We start from the raw sequence: 21,269 nt of genomic DNA, 5'->3' as shown, positions 1-21,269 counted from the left end.
TAATAATAAACTACCATAAACTCCCTCACATGCAGCTTGCATACAGCTTAAGCCCATTCTGCTTGCATAGTCTTACACCTAGAAGCACATTTTACAAAAGCGCTAAACAGCGAGTAGCCACTGTTGTGACCAGATGGCTAAAAAAAAAAAAGGGGAAAAAAAAAAAGTAAGTTTTGTGCTTCAGATCACACTTGATCCACTGACTTCAATTTAGAAAGACAACATGGAAGTTTGTAGACACTCCACATAGGATATGAAGTATTCAGCCAGAATTATTTGTGAACAGAACATATTAAGCTTTAATCACATTTCTACCAACTTCTTAAAGGCTTCACGACTGCATTCTTGCCTATATTCTTCTCACATGTCCTGCATAGTGAGGAATTTAGTCTAGGGGCTTCGGTGAGCTATTCAAAAGTGAAGATACTGTTTTCCACTGATCCTCAATAACCGAGTGTGCCTATACTCATTCTAACCCATCGTCAGCTTAGCAAATTTGAAGGTTTTTGAGAAAAGAAACCATTGGCTTTTCTTCAAAGGCATATGCGCAAGTAGATATACTGTAAATTTTAAACACGCATGCAAGAGATCTGACATATGTTACATATGGAGACATTAGGGTCACCTCTCAATTTAAGAATCAAATTTTCTCAGGTATTGTAGAGCTAACTCTGTGCACAGTATACCATCAGTCTGGATCCCTCTTTGATAACTGTATATCTTAGCTCATGATGCTTTATCTAAAGACCACACATGCTTTAGTTAAATTAGAAGCTAAAAATATTAGCTGTTACTGACATATTACTCAAGATTATATAAATCCAATAGTGACACTAATCTGGCAACCATTATAACAGAAACCACGACTAGTGGCTCGGACCAACTAAGTTTAGAAGACATTGTTTTAATATATTTGCTTTTCTGCCACTACAGAGGTTAAAAAAAATTGGAACGCTACAGTTTAAAACAGTCACTGAGGGACAGCAGGACAAGAAAATAAGACTATTTCTGCAGATTATGACTTGGTCTCCAGTACAAACACGTTCATTACTACAAAACGGGAAGCAGATGACTGGTAGCATCGCACACACTCTCCATTCCTCAGGATGGAAGAGACATCTGGATTTTTACCACAGTGTTTTTATAGCACAAAGCCAAGACCATTTATCTGCAAGTAAACTAAGCAAGAACACTTGCCCTCTCTCACTCAAAAAGGGAAACCATTTAAATAAGGAAAATTGTATTTGAAAATGTTGAAAAAGCACCCAGTTTACTTCAGAGTAAATAGCACTTTCTGCAATCTCATAATTTTCATTGTGTTTTGCACTTTAGTTGCTCCCAAAAGGCCCTCTTCACCATGAAGCTCCTTCTAGAAGATGGCTTAACACTGCTTCATTCACAGCCACATTTGTACCTGCTAAACACAACAGCTTATATGGAATTTGAGCAAGGAGAGAAAGACAAAGCAGCTCTCAAGAGATTAAAGTTACTGTTTGCACCAACGCAAGGGACAATCATACTTTTTAGGTCAACAAATCTTTCAGCTTCAGGATCACATGTTAACATCAAGTTAATGATGCATCACCAACTGCTCGTCTTTAAAGACTATGCCATTTTGTTATTATTTTATCTAATTAAAGACAGATTCTGCAAGAACAAATATATGGAAGAACAACTCGGTATCAGGGGACAGAAATCAGAATTACCTTTCTGTGGTAACTTAGTAACTCTAAAACAAGTTCAACTTACCATACTATTTTGAAACAAAAATACCTTGAGTGAGATTACAAGTGTAGATGAAACAAGATTACATATTTCAGAAAGAACTCTTAGCAATTTGTCACAAGTTACGCACATTGTAAGCCTTCCAGGCAAGAATAACTATGGGAAGATGAGTTAGACCACCAAAAGAAAAACGCACACACAAAAAAATCCAACCACCACACACACAAAACAACACCAAAACCAGTTTTCTAACACTAGAACACACAATAATGCTTTAAGAGGATAAATTTTCCTAGATTGATATCTAGTTTGAAGACAAACTGAATATGCAACTATGATATTATTGCACTAAACAGGCAAAAGTAACTCAGAAGTGAACTTCATAAAGGAAGCCTAGAGTGTTTCACGATCACTTTACCATTAAAAAAACTGTAGCATGTTAAATAAGGCAAAATTTTACAGGAAATATTAATACAAGTCCTGATGTTTTGACCTAAACAGTTTTAACACTTTTTGAACATGCATCACCATTTTATAAGCACTGAGATGTACTGAAGAATGTAATTAGACAATCATAAAACTAAACACCTTCTCAGTAACTACTGTTCTTTAGACAAAGCCCCAAAAGAGTCTTCCCAGAGCACTCCATGGTTGTACAGTAACAGCATGGAGATAACAGCAGAGAACTGAAATACCTATGCATTAATTTTTACAAGTTTTGGGCCTAGAGTTGTGTGATGCTTACTCACCTGCTGAATAATTTTGGAATCTTTTGGAAGGTTTTCCCTGGGTGGAACTTTACCAAACAACTTCCATCCAGGAGCGCTTTGGGCAGCAGGTTTGAGTTCCTTTGTCCTTTTAGCAAAGAAGTTTCTGAAAAGAGAGGAGGGTATTTATTTGTTTATTAACAATTTATAAACATGTGATATTTATATGTACTTACATTTCTTTAAATCAAGCTCACCACTGTAGAGAATTACTGCTCAACGAATGCATAGTGTGCTACCTTAGCTTTCTCTTATACTTTAAAATAATTAAGTTGAGCAGCTTTCATTATGGGTGCTTTGATACTAATACTTGTACTTAACACTCTGTTTTACTTCTGAATTCTAAGCTACTTTATGCAATATCAGCCCTCTTCTAGTAATACCAGACACTTTCTTCAATGTAAGTTAGCAGCATGCAACAGTTCTCAGAGACTTTTGTCTGGGGTTTGTTTTAGTGTACCTTATGGAGCTGAAAACAGCTCAAAATCACTGTGTAACTTACAGATTTAAGACGAAATTGTGAAATATTACTTCTAATAACATTTTCTGCAATCTTCATATCTTCAGCTTTCATAACATGGATTAGAAAACCAGGGACCATGCACACAGAAGATAACCTTTGCCAGTGCCTAAAGCAATTACACTCAAACAAGCAGATAACTGCATTGCTCTACTAGTTCTTAGAAAGCCAGCCATTTGACTCTGATCACAAGCTCTCAGAGAACATGCTATGTGCAAGTGCTTTGAAAGAGAAAGAAGTGCATTTATTTTGAATAGTGGAAAGCTACTTTCCAGAAACTTATGAAAAACACAGAGGCATTAAAAGTTAGGTACTCTGTAAGGTTACTTCTCAGGATGCTTACAAGTTGACCTCTGAGCGAGTGGAATATGGAGCACTTCTATTGGAAGATTTTTTTGAGTAACACTAACCAGCCAACCTTGTGCTTTCGTGCTCTTCCTCTGGAAAGGCATCCCCAGATTTATCCTTCGCTTACAACATTTTGTTGTATTTTTAAATAGATTTCCTTCTCAAACTGAACTCATCCACATTTGTGCACAGAAGTCAGCCTCTTGGCTTTGCCCAGACAGAAGCAGCATGCTCCAACCACCGAACTGTCTGAAAAGTACATAGTTGCTCTTAAACTCCAGCGCTGTCAGGGTCTCACCATGCGGCATAGATGTACAACTAGGAACCGTCAGTGTTTGAAAGACATTCTATAGCTTTCAAATACAAGCTATCTTTTCAGCTCGCAGAATGTTTTTCGTTACTTAGGAAATAAGCGAATGCGTGTCACAAAAATCTCTTCTGTGCGAGTCTGTGTGAATGGACTCTACAGATACTCCTGTGGTAGTTGAAGATCTAGCCACCAAAAACCAGCAAGCTGGGGAGTAGAAGTAGATGCTGATAAAGTGTAAAAGTCTCCCAAGAACTGTAAGCTCAAGACTAGCAGTCCTGTGGAATCCAGGAGAACCGAGAAACTCAGAACACTGAGACTGCTCAGTCTGTCCAAGGCCACCAGCACATGCTACCAACAACAGCTTGTTATAAAAAAAGGAAGACTGCAGTCAAGAAAGCAGTAGCTGCTATAGGCAGGCAGGGAGTACAGGATTACATACACACCTGATGAAAGAGAAAGGACTTTGAGAGATTTTTTTGAATGCCCGCATAGAAGCTGTTGGTGCATCAGTACAGCCCTCCGCTTCTGTGGACATCTCCCAGCTGTTGTTCCAACCCAGTAAGTCAGTAAACATGCCTGGGAATAATTGCTTGCACTGCATTAATAGTTACCCACCATTAATGAAATCAAGCTGTTGCTATTAGTAATAGCTTAATTAGATATTAATAGCTAATTAATAGCATAATAGCTTAATTAATACAAGGTTTTCTAGTAAGCATTAGTTGTGATCCGTGCATACCACAATTCTGTCCCCATTAGGGAAACTTGCAATATCTTAGTCCATCCCTGTGGAAGCAGAGTAAGCACCCAGAACCTCAAACTAGCATTTTCTGACACATGACCTGGATAGAGGGGCTGATGAAAGAGCCAAGCCATGGTACCAACATCTTTAAAGTCAGTCCCAGGATTGCACACCATTACTGAAATGAACAGGTCCATCCATAACAGAAAAAAGAAGCAAAAAGTGTGCTTATGGAAATAAAAACGGCTCATTTCACAAGTACAGGAAATATTTCACAGTGCTTTACATTGTCTTCAGAAGGGAATGAGGAGTGTTCAAAGAATCATCAAAAAACCAAGACAAGGTATTCTAAAGACCAACATGACACTAAATACCACACTACAGCCTTGCCCTTAAATCTGCAACTACGGCAGCAGCTATATTTGAAACTTAATTAGGAGAAAGATTTTCCCAAAAGCAGGTATGCAGGAAGATACATTCTGGAGTACCATTCTTGAAATATGAAATAGCTGATGTGTCCTGACTTCTTGGATAGCAGTAACCATCCAGTCCCTGCACATACTACAAAATACTATCAGGATTACCTGGCAGTTCAGCTCCATTGCTTCCAGCACTTGTGGAAATGGAGAAGATGTACACCTTGAAGAGTGATGCCAATCTGTCACTGTATCAAAGCTGGTTTATGATTAACCAGGAAGTTGGCAGATTTTAAAAGGAAAAATGTGTAAACACACAGAAGGTTTTAATTAATATATCTGTACAAAAGATTTACGCAGCCTCGTGGCTTTTACAAGATTGCAATTTTTTTAAAAAAAACAAATATAACATTAAAACAAACTGTCCAGAACATAGTCTCCACCAAAATAAATCTTGGTTGTTTCTTTATTCTTCTTTGGTGTACTGAATTTAGCAAAAGCTTATTTCACTTTTTATGAATGCACAAGTGAAAATATACAATTTTACTTTTATTGAGTAGATATTCATTGAAGTCTTTTTCTTATGAAGGCAAAACGTTGGTCAGACATTATATCACGTCAGAATAAACCTCACACAGGAATTCTAATCCAAGAGAAATTAATGGGAGGTTTACAAATAAGCTTTACTGAAGATGGAAGGACACTTTAATACATTGTTTTGGCAGCTAACAGTATCACATCTGATGTGTTGTTGACAACAGTAAGGCCTTATGAAAGCCCCGTTAAGGAACAGCATCTGTGAAAGCTTACCAGTTGCATTCACTGAGTTGCAGGAAGTGTACCAGATTTGATATATTTGTTGCTGCTTAGAATATTCATGAGTTTCACTGATCCCAGGAAAAGTCATCCATTGAGATGGACTGAAAAGTCAATGGCATTTTGGTACAGAATCTCAAAATCCATCCGAAAACATTGAATTTCCTTAAAAAGAAGCCTACACTTTAGAACTGAATAATACTTTCTGTTGAAAGGACAAGTATTAAATTAGTTCATTGAATTAGCTCTGGTTTACAAAAGCCCAGTGGAAAACTTACAAGTTTTTTTTCCCTGCTAGCTTTACATAACTACACTGGAACACATATTAACATTCTCAGTGACACTCAAAAATGTCCCAGTGGGTGCACTGAAGAGCCTGAAAAGTAACTGAAGTACCACAGACTACGAAGCTGTTACTGGCACATACCAAGACATCTATTCCTGACATTGTTTGGATTATGCTATACAAAACCCTATGGGCAACCTGAAGTTGCTTTCCTTCCCACTCCAAATGTACATCCTTGGGCTTTCAATTTTAACTTTGAGCCTCAAAGGAGCCTGCCAGAAGAATAATCTCTGATGATTCAGAGTTCTGATGTTGTTGAGATATAGTACAGCATTATTGGAAGCAATCAACTTTATTTACTTCCCATTTTTTCCTAAAACTCCCATTTGAGTCCAGCATTCTTAACAATAACACTTGGAAACAGCATCCACAAGCCTGTATCTGCCCTTAGTTTTGAGCTTTAAAACAAGATACAGATCCTGACTCATCTTTCCACCCTCCATAAAACTGTAACCTGTAGCCTTCAAAGCCATACATTCAGCAATGCTTGTGAAGTGTTTAGGAAAAAAAAAGAAAAACCAACAGTTTAGAAATCTATGACATACAACAAAGTTGCAAGATGGCAAGCTAAAATGCAGTCCTGGTGTGTACAGCTTACCCTGCATTATTAAAGCACTTTTAATGTGATTGCCTAGAAAGCCAACCTGTTTAGTCAGTGAATCTAGTAATGCACCTTCAATCAGATTTTTAAAAGGCACAGCAAACTCGAAGGTAATTAGTCAGCCAAAGCAGGAAGGTGTTCTAATAGGGATTTACCTTCTCCACATTGAAGAAAGATTGCAGCACTGTTCAACTTATTAGGTGTTAAGAGAATGAAATCATTAGAACTCCACCTTCAGACCCAAGCTTCACCTGTTCTGCTGCTTTTAGTTCTCTATATACAAATTTCAAGTGCAGAGGAAGGTTGGATCTTACATGTGAGCCATTTAAGATGAGCATCAGTTCTGCACTATGAAAGTGGCAAAAATCAAGTGGTATCAACTACTGAAACCAGTATATGATCTCAGAAGAAAGCATAAAAACACAGGATCATAATTACTGTTACACCTGAGCAACCAAGCATGCTTTCTCCTTACGGTTCACTTTAATATACAAATACATCTAATTCAAAATGCTGCACCACGTTAGACAACTGTGGGCATCCCTGGAAAACAATCCTTGCAAAACTTGAAGCATGACACCAAACAATTTTTTTTCCAAATAAAATATTCAGAATTCAGGGTCATCTTAGAAATAAATGTGTTTCAATCCTGATGCTGAAAGCTAGAATACTATAATCTATTTCCTTTGCAAAGTAACTTTGCTCAAAATGTTTACTCACTAATCTACAAATAAAATAGCTCCTACAAGTGACCTTACTGTTAAATCGTTTTTCTGACTTTTACTTTGCACACATAACAGTCTGGTTTACTGTCATTTTCAATCAACGATCATTTATTGTCATTGCATCCACCTGTCAAGATGTCTGATAACAGGGAAGCGCTGAGAAAACAAGCTTTGAAAGCTGGAAGAACTGATAAAGGAAATGATGGCTGATTATATTTTCCGTTTTCTTAAGCATCTAGTTCCCGTTGTTAGACTCTGCATAAGACAACCGTCTCATGTTAAATCCAGTGAAGCAAGACACAAACAGGAAGGAATCAGCAGCACATCAAGAATATCCTCATTTTATCCTATGTAACTTTTCCTCCCAGAATCACACAGGCTTAGAGGGAGAATCCAGCATGGAATTAATACTGCAAATGAGCACCAAGCTGGACAAAAAAAAAAAGATTTCCTGTTTGGTTGTTTTAAATATAATTACAAAAATGCAGCTAAAAAACCTGGAAGTTGCATTTCTCTGCAATAACTAAATCACATTAAAAATCCACTGATTCTAAGAAAACCTCAGAATTTGTAAAAGCAATATGAAATAACAAAACATTAAAAACTGCATATGTATTACGATACAATTTACTTTGCATCACCACAAAGAATAGAGTTCTGCTTGTGAAAAAACAGTCTGTTCTTGCTCCATCCCCATGCTAATTTTTAAATAAGCTTCCTAGGCATGCAAAATAGGTCTATGGTTGAAATCTGAATGAGCCAAAAGACAAACTGATAAGGAAACTACTTATGTACCTAATAATCTTTATGCAGAGAGCTGTATCACTGAGGAGTTAGAAGACGTTATGTCTAGGAATTGTTACAAATGCATTTTTACTGGTATAGCATTAAAATCAGTCATTTAGGCTTAAAGCCATACCTTCAGAACAGTATGCACAAATTCTGAAGACCCCTGCAAGTCTGTAATTCCATATTCCTTCATGACTGAAACTGAGTACATAGCAAGAATTTTAACATTCACACTGGCATATTTTTGCCATGTGTAAAACACAAAAGCTGCTTAAGAACACAACAGAATTCTTCTTCATACTCAAGACTTGTCCATTCTGTTAAGGTCTTACATGCAACAAGTTGGAAATAACACCAGAAAAACATTGCTTGATTATAGACAAGTAGCTCCTCTTAAACAAGACTTTTCAATAATTTACATACAGAGACAAATGTAATTCAACTCTAAGCATAAATAATGAATCATTAACAGAAAAAAAAAAAACCCACAACACACAACCTTTTGGTTAGCCACTTAAAAAGCTCACAGAGCAACGAAAGCAGAATTCTATTTCTAGCTTTTAAATTGTTTATATACAGTACACCATTTGTAGGAATTTATGAAAGTGTCCGAAAAGTTACAATGCATGTTCAAGGTGCACACAATAATTATTTCTTACATCATTGGATAGGGTTATTTTAGATTTGAATTCTATGACATTGTCCAGGAGCTATTTGCTCACTTTCACATGCTCAGAAGTGTTTTCTTCGCATTATTAGTTATGGCTGGAAAAGTGACATGAACATTAAAACATTAAGAGCAAATACCCCTACTTTAGAAATACACTTTTCAACTCATCCTTTACTCTCACATTTCAACCTTAATTTTTAAGTTAAAATACAAGCATTTTTCAGTTTAGTTTAAAATCCATAACATATAGATTTAGAAAAAAACACTAATAAATTCAGAATTTATTACACAGTCTATATTTTTAGTTTCAATAACTTAGAATAACATCAGCCCATTTCGATTCCATACATTTATACAGTTGCTCTGAGCACAAGTTTCCAAGTTCTGCCCTCTTCCACCACCTTGCTGCAAGGAAAAGCTACACACCAGTTGAAGTCCTGTTCCCCCAAACACAGATCTACATATTACAGGATGCTTCACATTTCAGGACCTTTGAGCAGTACAAAGACCTCTTCTCTCTCTCCACACCAAGACAACGCAGAGGCTATCCCAAACCACCCTTCTTAAAAGGAATTCTAATGTTTACATCTGTAATACTCTAGAACTACAGTCTTAAGTGCTATACAAGCAAGTTTTCAGTTTTCCTCTCCTCCCCCCAAAAAATTAAAATAAGGAAACAAAAAAATCCGAACCAGTAGAACACCAATCTTCAGCAAGACCAAGCTTGCAGTATTTTTTTTAATGAAACTCTGACATTTCCATTGGTATTACTGGTTAACTAAAGCCTCAACTATAATACAATTAGGTATACCTGAAATCTAATGAACTATCAAGGAGTAGCTACTAAGTATTGAGGGGTAGGCAAGAAGGAGGTTTCTGGCCTCTTAGGAGGGAAAGATTAACAGTTGATACCAGTCCCAAAGTGGCTTTACAAACTCTGCTGCAAAACAGTTCTACTACAGGTACAGAAACAATTAGGAAGTTTTAACAGTTGAAAGCATTTAGCAGTATCACAGAACACTTAGTACACAGCACTTACTGGTAAACAGTATTTTAACAGTTTAAATTATACTTCTAACAAACACCTGTTGCGCAGGTCAACTTTACAAGGTCAACATGCTCAAGCATTCCAAAACATATATGAACAAGCAGACATATGCCAAGGTGACAGACGTGGTTAAATTTCAAAATGCTCAAGTACAAAAAAAAGGAAGATAATTGGTGTGGTCTTACCTTTACTTTTCAGAGTGAACTAGCAAAACAGAGCTCTACGTCAAACTATTTTATCATCTTCATATTTAATCCAGTAGTTCAGCAGCTATTTTGATGCTACATCAAACATGTAATAATAACCAAATGTCACTTGCCCACAGAACCTAAATCAAAATCCTAGATCACAGCTGCAAGAAGTGGAGAATTTCTACCAGCTGACTACAGACGTTCTGCTATTTCTTTCATGGCCAGGTGTATCTACTCCAGCAAAGCCACACCTGGCTAACCAGCAACATACTCTGAGCAAAACAACACTAGAGGAGTAAGACCCCTTCCCTCCCACACACACACAATGGCCAAGCTACTCCAGCTCCACTAAGGGGAAGCCCATTTCTCTTCCTTGCAGCAGTCATATCCTACAGCCCCTTCTTCTGCATCAATTCCCAAGACTCTCCATACCTTGCAAGTCAATTCAACTCATTAATCCCCTAGAAAACCATCCACATTTTTTCACTCCCTGGCTTAACGAGCTATAGCAGCTCACAGAGGATCAAATAAATACCAGAAGCAGGGAAGAGACATTCCCTTTGTTTCCTGACAACAACAAATTCTTCAATCACCTCACCAAGATATCTCACAAAAGTACAAGGTACTGAAGCAAACTACCTAAAATTGTTCTACTAGAAATCCACTTTCAGTTAAGGCAAAAATCTCACGCTTTATCAGGGCAGTCACCTGCATAGTCTGAATGTTCCTATACGAGATACATTTTCAAGACAAAGGTGAAAGATTTTCAGCCCTTGATCCAGCCTACAAGTCTGTGAACTGTAAATTCAAACACAGGGCAGAGTTTTCTTTTTAAGACTGTCCCAAGAGCTGGCAATGCTTACTGCTCCAAGCAGCCTGGTTAAACCTCATTTACTACTTCTCCTTCTGCTCCCAGAGTGCCTGTCAACTACTCAATTGTGTAATGTAGTACTACAAAGTATTACTGTACTACTTTTAGAGCCACTTAGTGTATCTGGTATATGCTGTGGTTAGCAATTCACAATAGATTTTATGTCACTGCTTCAGTGATAAATTGCAGAAATACTACAAAATTCAATAATCCATTTTTGATCTGTTAGAGGACATTAATATGCAAGAGCCTGATTACTTCCAGGTTTGCCTGATGTCTTTATGTTTTACAAGCAAGGAAGAAATTCACCAATCTATCACTCAGCTGCCCACTGAATTTGAGGAACAGCAAGCAACTGGCGAAATACCTAAAGTTTATAACAAGCAGCTAGAATCATAGAATGATTTAGGTTGGAAAAGACCTTGCAGATCAAGTCCAACTGTAAACCTAACACTGCCAAGCCACCACTAAACTATGTCCCTAAGCACTACATCTACACGTCTTTTAAACACTTCAAGGGATGGCAACTCAACCACAATAGGCTGCACAGCCTGTTCCAATGCCTGACAACCCTTTCTGGGAAGAAATTCTTCCTAATATACAATCTAAAACTGCCCTGGTACAACTTCAGTCCATTTCCTCTGTCCTATCACTTGTTACCTGTGAAAAAGAGACCCCCACCCACCTCACTACCACCTCTTTTCAGGTAGTTGTAGAGAGTGGTAAGGTCTCCCCTCAGCCTCCCTTTCTCCAGACTGAACAACCTCAGTTCCCTCAGCCACCCACAACAGATACACTTTGTGCTCTGGAATCTCCACTGCTTCCCATCTCACAGCTACAAATCCCCCCAATGCCTTTGGTAGTTCACAGTTTGTTTGGGCTTTTTTGGTTGGTTGGGTTTTTTTTAAGCATTCTGGCATCCAGCATACAAAACCAGCTTCATTATTGCCCAGCAGCAAGACAGACAAGATCCTACATTAATGGATGCATTAGGCAACTAAAGCAATACAGACAGGACTGAGCTTTGTGGGGTCTGAGACCTGGCCAGGGCCGACCTTCCTCTGCTACAGAAAGCGGAGGAACTAGCATCAACAACTCTGTTCGCTGTTCTTGGAGCACATGTAAGACGTGTGAAGTACAATCACCATTGTCTCACTGCATCTTCCTCAGCACATCAAACCAGACCTCAGCAACTGGGGCAGCAGCAGCAGTAAGCCTGGGTTTCATTTGCTACAGCAGAGGCAGAAGGGTTAAAGATGTTCTATTTCTTCCCATATCTCTAGTGTCTTTTCTCCTTCTAGACAATCACTTAGTTTGTGTCTACAGCTGGCCTTCAGGACATTTGTTTAGATCAACAGAACTGCCCTATGCAAGGGGAGCCAACAAGGCAGCTTTTATTATACCGCCTGATCAAGAAAGACTGTTTCATTTCTCAAGAGTACATTAAATAAAAGTTCCCAATATAACAACAGAAATTGAACACCATTTCTTCGTAATAAAGGAGTACCTTGGAGAAGGATGGAGAAAAACCCCAAAGAGAGTCCTCCCATGGGCTACAGGTATTATTCTCAGTGGGGAGAAACGGAAATTTACAAGAACACCAGTCCGAGTGTTTGGCTCTCAGAAGTTCTGTAAGAATAAACTCATCTATGACCATCAAAACCAGTTTTCTACTAATTCAGGTCATAAGTTCACCCACAACATCCATCCACCTCTCACACTGCTACCCCAATGCTGGGCCAGAAGCAATATGCTCTGCAGGTGGTTTGCACAGCTGACTGGTTTCTGCAAATACAGAGCCAAATTAGCAGGGTCTCTCTTTTGCAGGCTCTCGTTATGCCCAGCCTTAATTCAAAAACCTGCAGGATTTATATGTTTGAGTCCTCTCAGTCTCAGAGAAATGTGACTGAACCTGGCTAACAGGCTGCAGTATCACAGAGATGAGGCAGTAGCTGCCTAAACTTCACTTCCTTAGAAAGCAGTAATAAAAAGGCTGAGAAGCACAGCACAGTCTGAGGCTGAGAAGCTTAAAGCAGTGTCTACCATCCAGTCTAACAAACCTAGTCCTTTCCCAGCTGAACAACAAACAAGACCAAGAAGGGATAATAAAAAAGACAGGCTTTATATCATAAACATCTCAGCAGTTCCCAGGAACTCAAGAGAGGAATAACAATTTTTGCATCCATGTAAATGAAATGTGACCAAAATCCTTAAAATCCTTTTTTATTCTTAAACAACCAAGGCAAAATAGCCTAATGAATAATTGAACAGTCAGAAAAGCAAAAGCATAAAACTATCATTTTCTTAGAAGCCAGCTGTGATTAAAGCGACCTCCTTTGGCGGTTCTTTCCCATGTAAAACATTCTCGTTTTAGTCATAACCTATTCAGAAGAGAGGTCCCATTCATTTTGTCACACTATGCTCAATATATTGAGTCTGTAAGAAATTCTGTGGCATAAAATAAGCAGAAGAGACCAGGGAATGAAAAAGGCCTTCTGTGAAACTAAGCAGGGGAGAAGATAATTTCAGGCTAAGTTTAAATGCCTCTATAAAACACTCCTTAGCAAAAGCAGCTAAGACTCCAACAGTTTGGTGCACACTGAACAGCAATTTCAGCTATTTGGCTTGGAAAAAAAAAATATATACCCCACACAAAAAAACACCAAAAAAACCCCACACACAACTCCCCTCCCCCCTAAAAAAAAAAAAAACAACAACAAACCACCAATCACCAGAACTTACGGCATTAGTTTAAGGAAAACTTACTTCAATAAAAATCCTATTAGGATTATAAGACTCCCACTGCAAATATCTGTACCAAAGTCTACCAAGGAGAAAAGATATATTTCTAATAATACATTGGGCAGTTGAAGTTGATGAAGATTATACATATGGCTGTAAGGTCTTAGAAATCACATCTATTTAGTCAAGTGTGGTGTTTTGGTTTTTTTCTTGGGAGGGGAGGAGGGGGAGGGAAACAGGGGAGGGCAGGAAATGGGCTGCAGACAGAAGCTGGAGCAATCTGATACCTATCCAAATTAAATCAGCATATGATTCTTCTGCTTGCACACCTGAAATTTAACTTTGATTTACTAATCAACAGACATCCTAGCCAAAATAACATGGGTAACATGGGTGCACAGCATCTTACATACTTATGGTGAAACAGCCATTGCTCACGTTTTTCAGAAACACAAAACTCTTTAAAACCTATACATCAAGAAATTTCCTCAAACAGCCATTTTCGACTCATAGACCTTGAGGACTTGCTCATTTTCATAAGCTGCTTGGAACTGGTTCACTAACAAAAACAAGGCTGCTGTCATCTAGATTTAGTTTTCTACAGTGGGATTGGCACTTGTGAAACTTTAGATGCACACAATATTTCCTTGACCTTTTTATGAATAAAAGTTTTCTATCATTTGGGTAAAATTTTCCAGGTACAAAGTTATTAAAAAGTTGGGAGCCAAAATAAAAAGTGCTAAGCTTTTATCTTCAAAGTTTGCTACAGTTTGTTTGACTTTGGAGATTACCCTTAAGTTGCCATTATATTTGTTATTCATATGACTGAAAGCCAGAAACTGGCAAACATGTCAACACAACTTCATAGAAATCAATCACTGTTAGCAAACAGTGAATGAAGAATCCACAGAGAAGCTTCTCATTTTGATAATATGAATGCTTTTTCCTATTTATATCAAGTTAATTATGTCTCTAACTGAGGAAAAAGGAATACTGTTTGAAGTTAGTCACAGATTTGGGTCCAGGTGCTCTTGCCAACTTTCTCCAGTCAGCTTTAATTAAAATCAATTATAGGTATCTGCTTGTTCGCTTAAGTTACAAGATTGCTTAGAGAAAGTAAAAAAAAATTAGGTCGGACAAAGACACAAGAGTGAAGGGTGCCCTCACAACTTCTGAGGGAAGCTTTGTTGTATTCCCTTAGCTCTTCTCTCCCATGATCTTTCCAATATATTACCAGTATATTTCCTTGACATGTTAGAAGCACTCTGCGGCTTTTTTTTTTTTTTCCTTTTTCCTTCTTATCTGGACAGGGGGAAAAAAAACAACCCTGAAATCAAAAACAAGCACACGAAGTCTTTCAGGTTGTCAGCAAGAACTGGCCAGGACATAGGCGCAGGCAACAGAGAAATATAAATGAAGCATTGTGAAGCGCCCCCAATCTGTTCTTTGACCTTCACACAAACAGAAGGTTTAGAATATCTATCAGAACTAGGATGGTTCATACTCCACTTGACTCCCTTTTTTGACCAAAACCCCATAAAACAGATCTATTCTTCATAGAGGCACTGTACATCCCCTGAAGTTTCATGCTGATTTATGAAACAGAAGAGCTCTGTAAAAAACCAAACACACACCACCACGCAACCACGTTGACTCTGGTATTAAACACTGACAAGATGCAACTGTAGACTAGGTATATGCCTATATAGCTCAAAGAGCTTCAAGTGCTACTTAGTAAGAAATTTAAACTATAGATCTACAGACATTACTAGTACACAAGTAACCATACTCAAGGAGGTAAACCTCTTCACAACCCTCTGCAGACTCTGTCAAGGACATTAGTAGGAGCACAAAGATTAGCAGCTCTGGAAGAACTACCTATTTACTGAATCACAGAACTGTGTTTACAAAAAGAGGAAAAACAGATGCAGACTTCAGAGATTTCTCAGTTCTTTGTTCCTACATATACTGGCTCCCTTCAACTTCCCATCATCTCCACGAGTGAAGATTTTTCAAAACTTCTGGACAATAAGCACAACCACTCTGGGTGAGGAAGGATGAGACTAAAGACAGGTTTTTAAGTATATGTGTGCCAACTACCATCTATGTGTCCAACACCTTATGCCTATAGGTCTTTAGGATGTGCTGTGATCTACCATAAGTGGTGGTTATGAATTAAGCTCTTTGCAATTTTATCAGTAAAACTTGTTAGATGAATTCTGGAAAACAAGTACTTGGGAAAATGGTGCTTTACTACAACAGTGTAAGTATCACTGCTGTTGTCACCAGTAAGCTTTGAATCCAGGAATGAGAAACTTTGCCAACTACAAGATACGTAAATTTATCTAGTAAATACGCAATTCAGAAAGGAACAATACCTACACAAGCTTGGTACATACGTGTAGGACTATGAAGTATAACCTATCTTTATAAGACATTCAGAATCACCATGGCTTTATCTCAGTCCTACAATACTCACTGCTGCTTGGCCTTTTTGGTTTACTATTCTGCTCTATATGTGCTGCTTTGGGGGATAAAGTATACTGTAATCATCGCAGCTTTAATTCAACTGTCCACACAACATTCCTGCTCACTGAACCATTCTGTACCCAATAACAATCCACTGGGGCTACCCAAAAGTGACCCAATAACCCAAGAACGGAGCATTACCCTTGTAAGCTGCTACCTAAGACCATAAACCACAAGAACAGTGCCTATATATGACCATATTATGAATCATACACAGGAGTACAAAGCAGTGACAGGTGACTTTCAAGAAGCCACTTAATGCTCTGACCATAACAGTAGCACAGTGGAGACAAGTGACCATAGTCATGCAATTTTCCTTGCCACGGCACTCTACTTCACATACCTCTGATTTACTTGAGACATCCCACTTCACATGGTGAGAGAAAGAGGCAGAGCAAAGAGACAGCAAAAATGATTATTTTTCAGTTTAAAGTTAGCATTGATTTGACAGGGTTATTAATTTGGCACAAACACAACTTAAGAGGCCAGGGCCAAATATTACATCTAATACTTACCTAAAGAAAAAAGCTTTGATCACTGATGTAAACATTCCCATGGTCTTAAAATAATTATTACTGACAATCTGAAGGGCACAGCGACTCTCCCTGTTACAGAGCTCAGGTAAGATGCCACTGTTGACAGCTGCTCACTTTTTCCCTTATCTCACCTCATCGGTTTCTCTTCTGGTTCAGTGAAATTAACACAGACAATTAATACGGATGATTTCAAGGAACTGCGAAGCAGGCCAGGCTGAAAACTGAAGTGACAGAAACAAGCAGCTGGAAACAGCAGCCTCCTAACCCAGATCTGCCATGACTGAACAGCTCAACTGACTGGGCAATGACAACAACGAAGCTCTCACACTGAAAGCAGTAGGACTTCCCCCTTGCCTTCTCTCAGATTTTAAATAACAGCAAGAAACGTCCACCTTGTAAAGAATTTCCATGTGATTATGACTACTAGAAAAAACAATGGAAGCTACCAAATTTTAGAGTTTGTAACCTAGACCAAGAGCATTACAAGTGCAAAACAGCCTATATAAAATGCTCTAGACTGCTGAACTACCCGTACGCTGTAGAAGCAGATACACATGCCAACAAAACACAAACAAGCAGTTCTATCTTAGCAAGTACTTTTGATAGGACACGGTCACCTAGTACAACTTAAGCTTTGGGAAGCAACATCATTTATGGCTCTGTGCTCATCCAAAAATACAACCAATCATCTGCTGAGAGGCTTCACAAGGGGGTATAGTTGCTATCAACATTCAATCACAGGACAGTTTTTAACAACTTAAGTCCTCATTCCTGAGAGCCAAGGTGGCAACTGTCAGTTTGGAATGAACCTGAGCAGTTTAGGAAAAAAAAAAAAAAAGAGAGAAGTCTAAACTTTTAAAGTATCAGAAATAGATCTGAGGACAAGAACTACCTACTCAAAAAAATTTATGACAAGCAAGTTTTATTACCACTTCACTAAGCAATGGAGACTACAAACTCTAGTGTTACTGTATCCAGAGACAAATCTATCAAGGAAGGTAAGTCTGGGTTTGGTTTTGTGGGTTTTTGTTTGTTGTGGGTTTTTTTTCTCTCTAATCAGTAAAAGTAGTTTTTATTAACAGATCTCATTTTGGCTGCTCAGATGAATTCAGCTGTAACTAAGACACTTTTATGAACAGATAGGCAGAGCTTAAGGAAAAGTCACTGAAGACAATATTGCTCACCAGGCCAAACATGCAAGAGGCACAGACAGCTGAGCCAGTCAAGGGCTATGAAACTGGCTCTCTAGCAAGTCCTTTTTTTCACTGAGGCACCAGCACTATACCTTTTGCCAGGATAGAAGCAATTACATTTTTCCATGCGTTATTCAAGTCTTCACTAGAAACAGCAAACATGAGTATATACTGACAACAACTTCTACTGCACACCAAGTTCAGTCTTTTCTATGAAGAAAATTGTACAGAATTTCATTAAGCTTTCATTCCAGGGCAATAACCAGTAAGTACCAATGTTACTGGTCAGAGTGTTCAAGTAATGAGGCAAAGGGAAAGTAATCTACTGCGGTCCACATAACATGCGGGGAAAAAAAGGTGTGGGGAAAAAGAACACTAACAGGAAATAGTGGGAATAGAGGGACATCTCTCAACCCATCCTTGAAACAAAGTGGAGGTATCAAACTTACTCTGCAACTGCCAGTATCCTCAGGCAGGAATCCATCTCTCTCTTTCCTGAGGGCTGGCAGAAAGAGCCTATTTCTCAGTTTGGGATCCTGCCTCAAGATCAAACCTCCCTTCTTCTATATCAATTTTTCAGTTAATAGATGTAATCTTATTCTGTCTTCTCAAAACACTTAGAGACCCACTGTGCTATTAGAGTGACTGTCACACAGTAACTATAACCCTGGGGTCTTAGAGAGTAAAAACTGTTAGAAATTTTGGAATTTAAATCCCTTCTCCAAACACAACAAAAATAATACAGAGTATGCTATAAACTATTATAGTCAAGATGCACCTCCTGTGTAGTATGTCAAAGAGCAAGTGATTCTACAGAGTCCCCAGATAATGAAGCTGGATGTCCCAAAGTTTTTTGGTTTGTGCTAGAAACTTAACAGAGGCCCAATTAATTCCAGCACAAAACCTAGTCCTCAAAGCATTCCACACCACACTTTGGAATAAACAAGTAAACTGTATTGATATCGTCAACAAGCAGCAAAAGCTTTATAAGCCTTTGCAACTTCCACGGCTCTATCACACTAAAGTAGCTTCCAATACCAACAATTTTCACCTTATTCCTCAGTTTAATCAGTACCACTGTGTTCATTCAGACAGCAAAATGCTCTGGCGCAGAAAGCAGATTCCAGCTTGAAGCCCGTGTAGTTTGTAGCAGCACAAGTGACTTTATCACCTTACGCTCACTTCCAACCCAAAGCTGCAGTAATATTTACCCGGTGGCAAAGGCCCGTCGGGGCTGGGCTCGCTCATCACCTGACTAGCGGTAAGACACTGCTGGCGCCGAGACACGGCCCTTCAGACAACCCCACGGCCCCGTGAGCCGGTCCGGCAGACCTTCACCCCCGCCGCCGGCGCACCCGGCCCGCCGCGCCCCGCGGGGCAACACCCGCCCCAGGCTGAAGGCCGGGCGCTGCCGAGGACGCCGGTACCGGCCCCGCCGCCGCCCGCCCCTTTACCTGGTGAAGAACTCGGCAAAGCTGCTGCCGGCGCTGGCGATGCCCGCCCGCCGGGACCTCTCCGCCGGCTCCTGCGGCGGCGGCGGGGCCGCGGGCGCCGTCCCTCCGAGGGGCAGGTGCTCCGGGGCGCTGCGGCGGCGGCTCACCTCGTAGGTGTTGCGGGAGTTCAGGTTCACGTCCATGAAGCCGAGGGGCGCCGGGGCCAGGGCAGCGGGCTCCGTCCGGCCCCGGGAGGTCCGCACGCCGGGGGCGGCCTGTGCCCGGCTGCCGGCGTCGTCCCCCGGGCCGAGGGGCGGCGGGGAGCTGCCGGCCGCCGTCCCCCCGCGCCGCTCCGCCTCGCTCCGCAGCCGGCAGCTCCGCAGCGGCTCTTCCAAGGCGGTGCCCCCGGGGACGCCGCCGCCCCCCGGGCCGGGCGGGCAGGGGACGAAGCCCCCGTTCTGCAGTTTCGCGTCTTCCTCCCCCGGCTCCGGCTCATCCCGCCCCGGCTCGGCCCGTCCTGCCCGAGGCGGGGGCGACGGCGGCGGCTCCTCGGGCGGCGGCAGCAGCAGGAAGCCGACGTCCCCGTTGGTCATCCTGCCGCGGGGGCCCACGGCGTAGGCGGCTCCGTTGGCGGGCTTCTCCGGGCAGCGCTTCCCACCCGCCGCGGCGGGGCCGAGCGCCGCCAGGTACCGCTGCAGCAGCCGCTCCTGCCCCGGCCCGCCGCTCCTCCGGCTCAAGCCCCGGCTGCCATCCCGCTCCCCGTCCTCCTCCTCCTCCTCCTCCGCCTCCTCCGCCGCCGCCGCCTCCTGCCGGCCCGCGGGAAGCACGGCTGCGCTGCCCGGAGCTCCGGCATCGTCCGGCCCCACCATTTGCCACCGCGGAGTCCCGGGGATGCCAGCGGCGCAGCGGGGCGGGGAGCGGCCCCCCCGGCGCGGCGGGGGCCGAGGCGCGCGCGTTCCTCCGCACCGGCGGCGCCGCGAGCGCTGGCAGCCGGCGCCGCTCAGCGCCTGGGACCGCGGGCTCGGCGGGGGGCAGCAGGCCCGGCTCACGCAGGCGCGCGGCGCCGGCGGCGGCCCTTCCCCCCGGAAAGTCACCATAGAGAGGCAGGGCCGGAGCAGCGCGCCCGCCCTCGCCGGCGCAACCACATCCGGGACCATAGAGTTGCCAACTAGACAGGATCTTCCCCACCAGAGAGGTGCCGCGGAGGCCGTTCCCCACTCCGCCCCGCTACCGTATTCCAGCTAAAGGCTCGCCTCGCGCAGCGTCTACCGTATTCCGCCGGCTTGCCGCGCCCCCTCCGTCGCGGGAAAGCACAGCCCAGCTGCCGGCGCCTCCTCCCTCCCCCGAACCGAGCCGCCACCCACGCCTGCCCGCTCCTGCTGGGCTTGCACAAATCTGCGGGAGCCTCCGGCTGCCGCAGCACCCCCGCATGTCTCGGGCACGCCGCTTCCAGCCGCGCCCCGCGGTCACCGCCCCCCGCGCACCCACGGACACGCCAGCACCCTGCCCGCGACAGGGAGACACGGGATGGGCGCCGTGAAATCACGGCGTGAATCCTCTCCAGAGCAGCGCTGGGATGTCAAAACTCCTTAGGCTGACACCGGGGAGGTGGGTGGAGGGCGCGCTGGAAGGCCGGTGCCGGCACCCGTGTTTCCTACCGCCCCTCTCAGAGGAAAACGAAGTCATTACAGCCCCTCGTGAGGAAGCAAGGCCGAAAGTCATTGACAAAAGAAATGGCAAAAGAGCAGCAGTAACAACATAGGCCCCCTGCAAGGTCTAGCAGGCCGCCGCTCATCCTGGGCAAGCACCAAACGTAGCACCTCAACCCAACAGGTGACTCTGGGGTTCCTACAGTAAATACAGCCGGTAACAAGGGAGGTACCGTTCTGCTGGAAATCCTTGGCCAGAAAAGTCCTCCACGTGGTGATTCTGCCTTCAGAGGTCCTGCAGC

General features: G+C 42.0%; 1 protein-coding gene across 1 annotated transcript in view; it reads right to left on the bottom strand.

Moving 5' to 3' along the window:
* The window catches only part of LOC135990760 (TBC1 domain family member 12-like), a 45,163-nt gene extending 24,748 nt beyond the window's left edge, over positions 1-20,415 (bottom strand). Inside the window, 4 exon segments of the mRNA XM_065638784.1 lie at positions 2,475-2,598; positions 19,340-20,234; positions 20,237-20,315; positions 20,317-20,415. Of these exon segments, the coding sequence (XP_065494856.1) occupies positions 2,475-2,598; positions 19,340-20,234; positions 20,237-20,315; positions 20,317-20,415 (1,197 nt within the window).
* Between the last annotated feature and the right edge of the window lie 854 nt (positions 20,416-21,269).

The sequence above is a fragment of the Caloenas nicobarica genome, chromosome 7 (genome assembly GCF_036013445.1).
Source record: "Caloenas nicobarica isolate bCalNic1 chromosome 7, bCalNic1.hap1, whole genome shotgun sequence".
NCBI classification, from domain to species: Eukaryota; Metazoa; Chordata; class Aves; order Columbiformes; family Columbidae; genus Caloenas; species Caloenas nicobarica.
The sequence above is the reverse complement of the archived record's forward strand: the minus strand, read 5'-3'. Positions and strand labels throughout refer to the sequence as shown.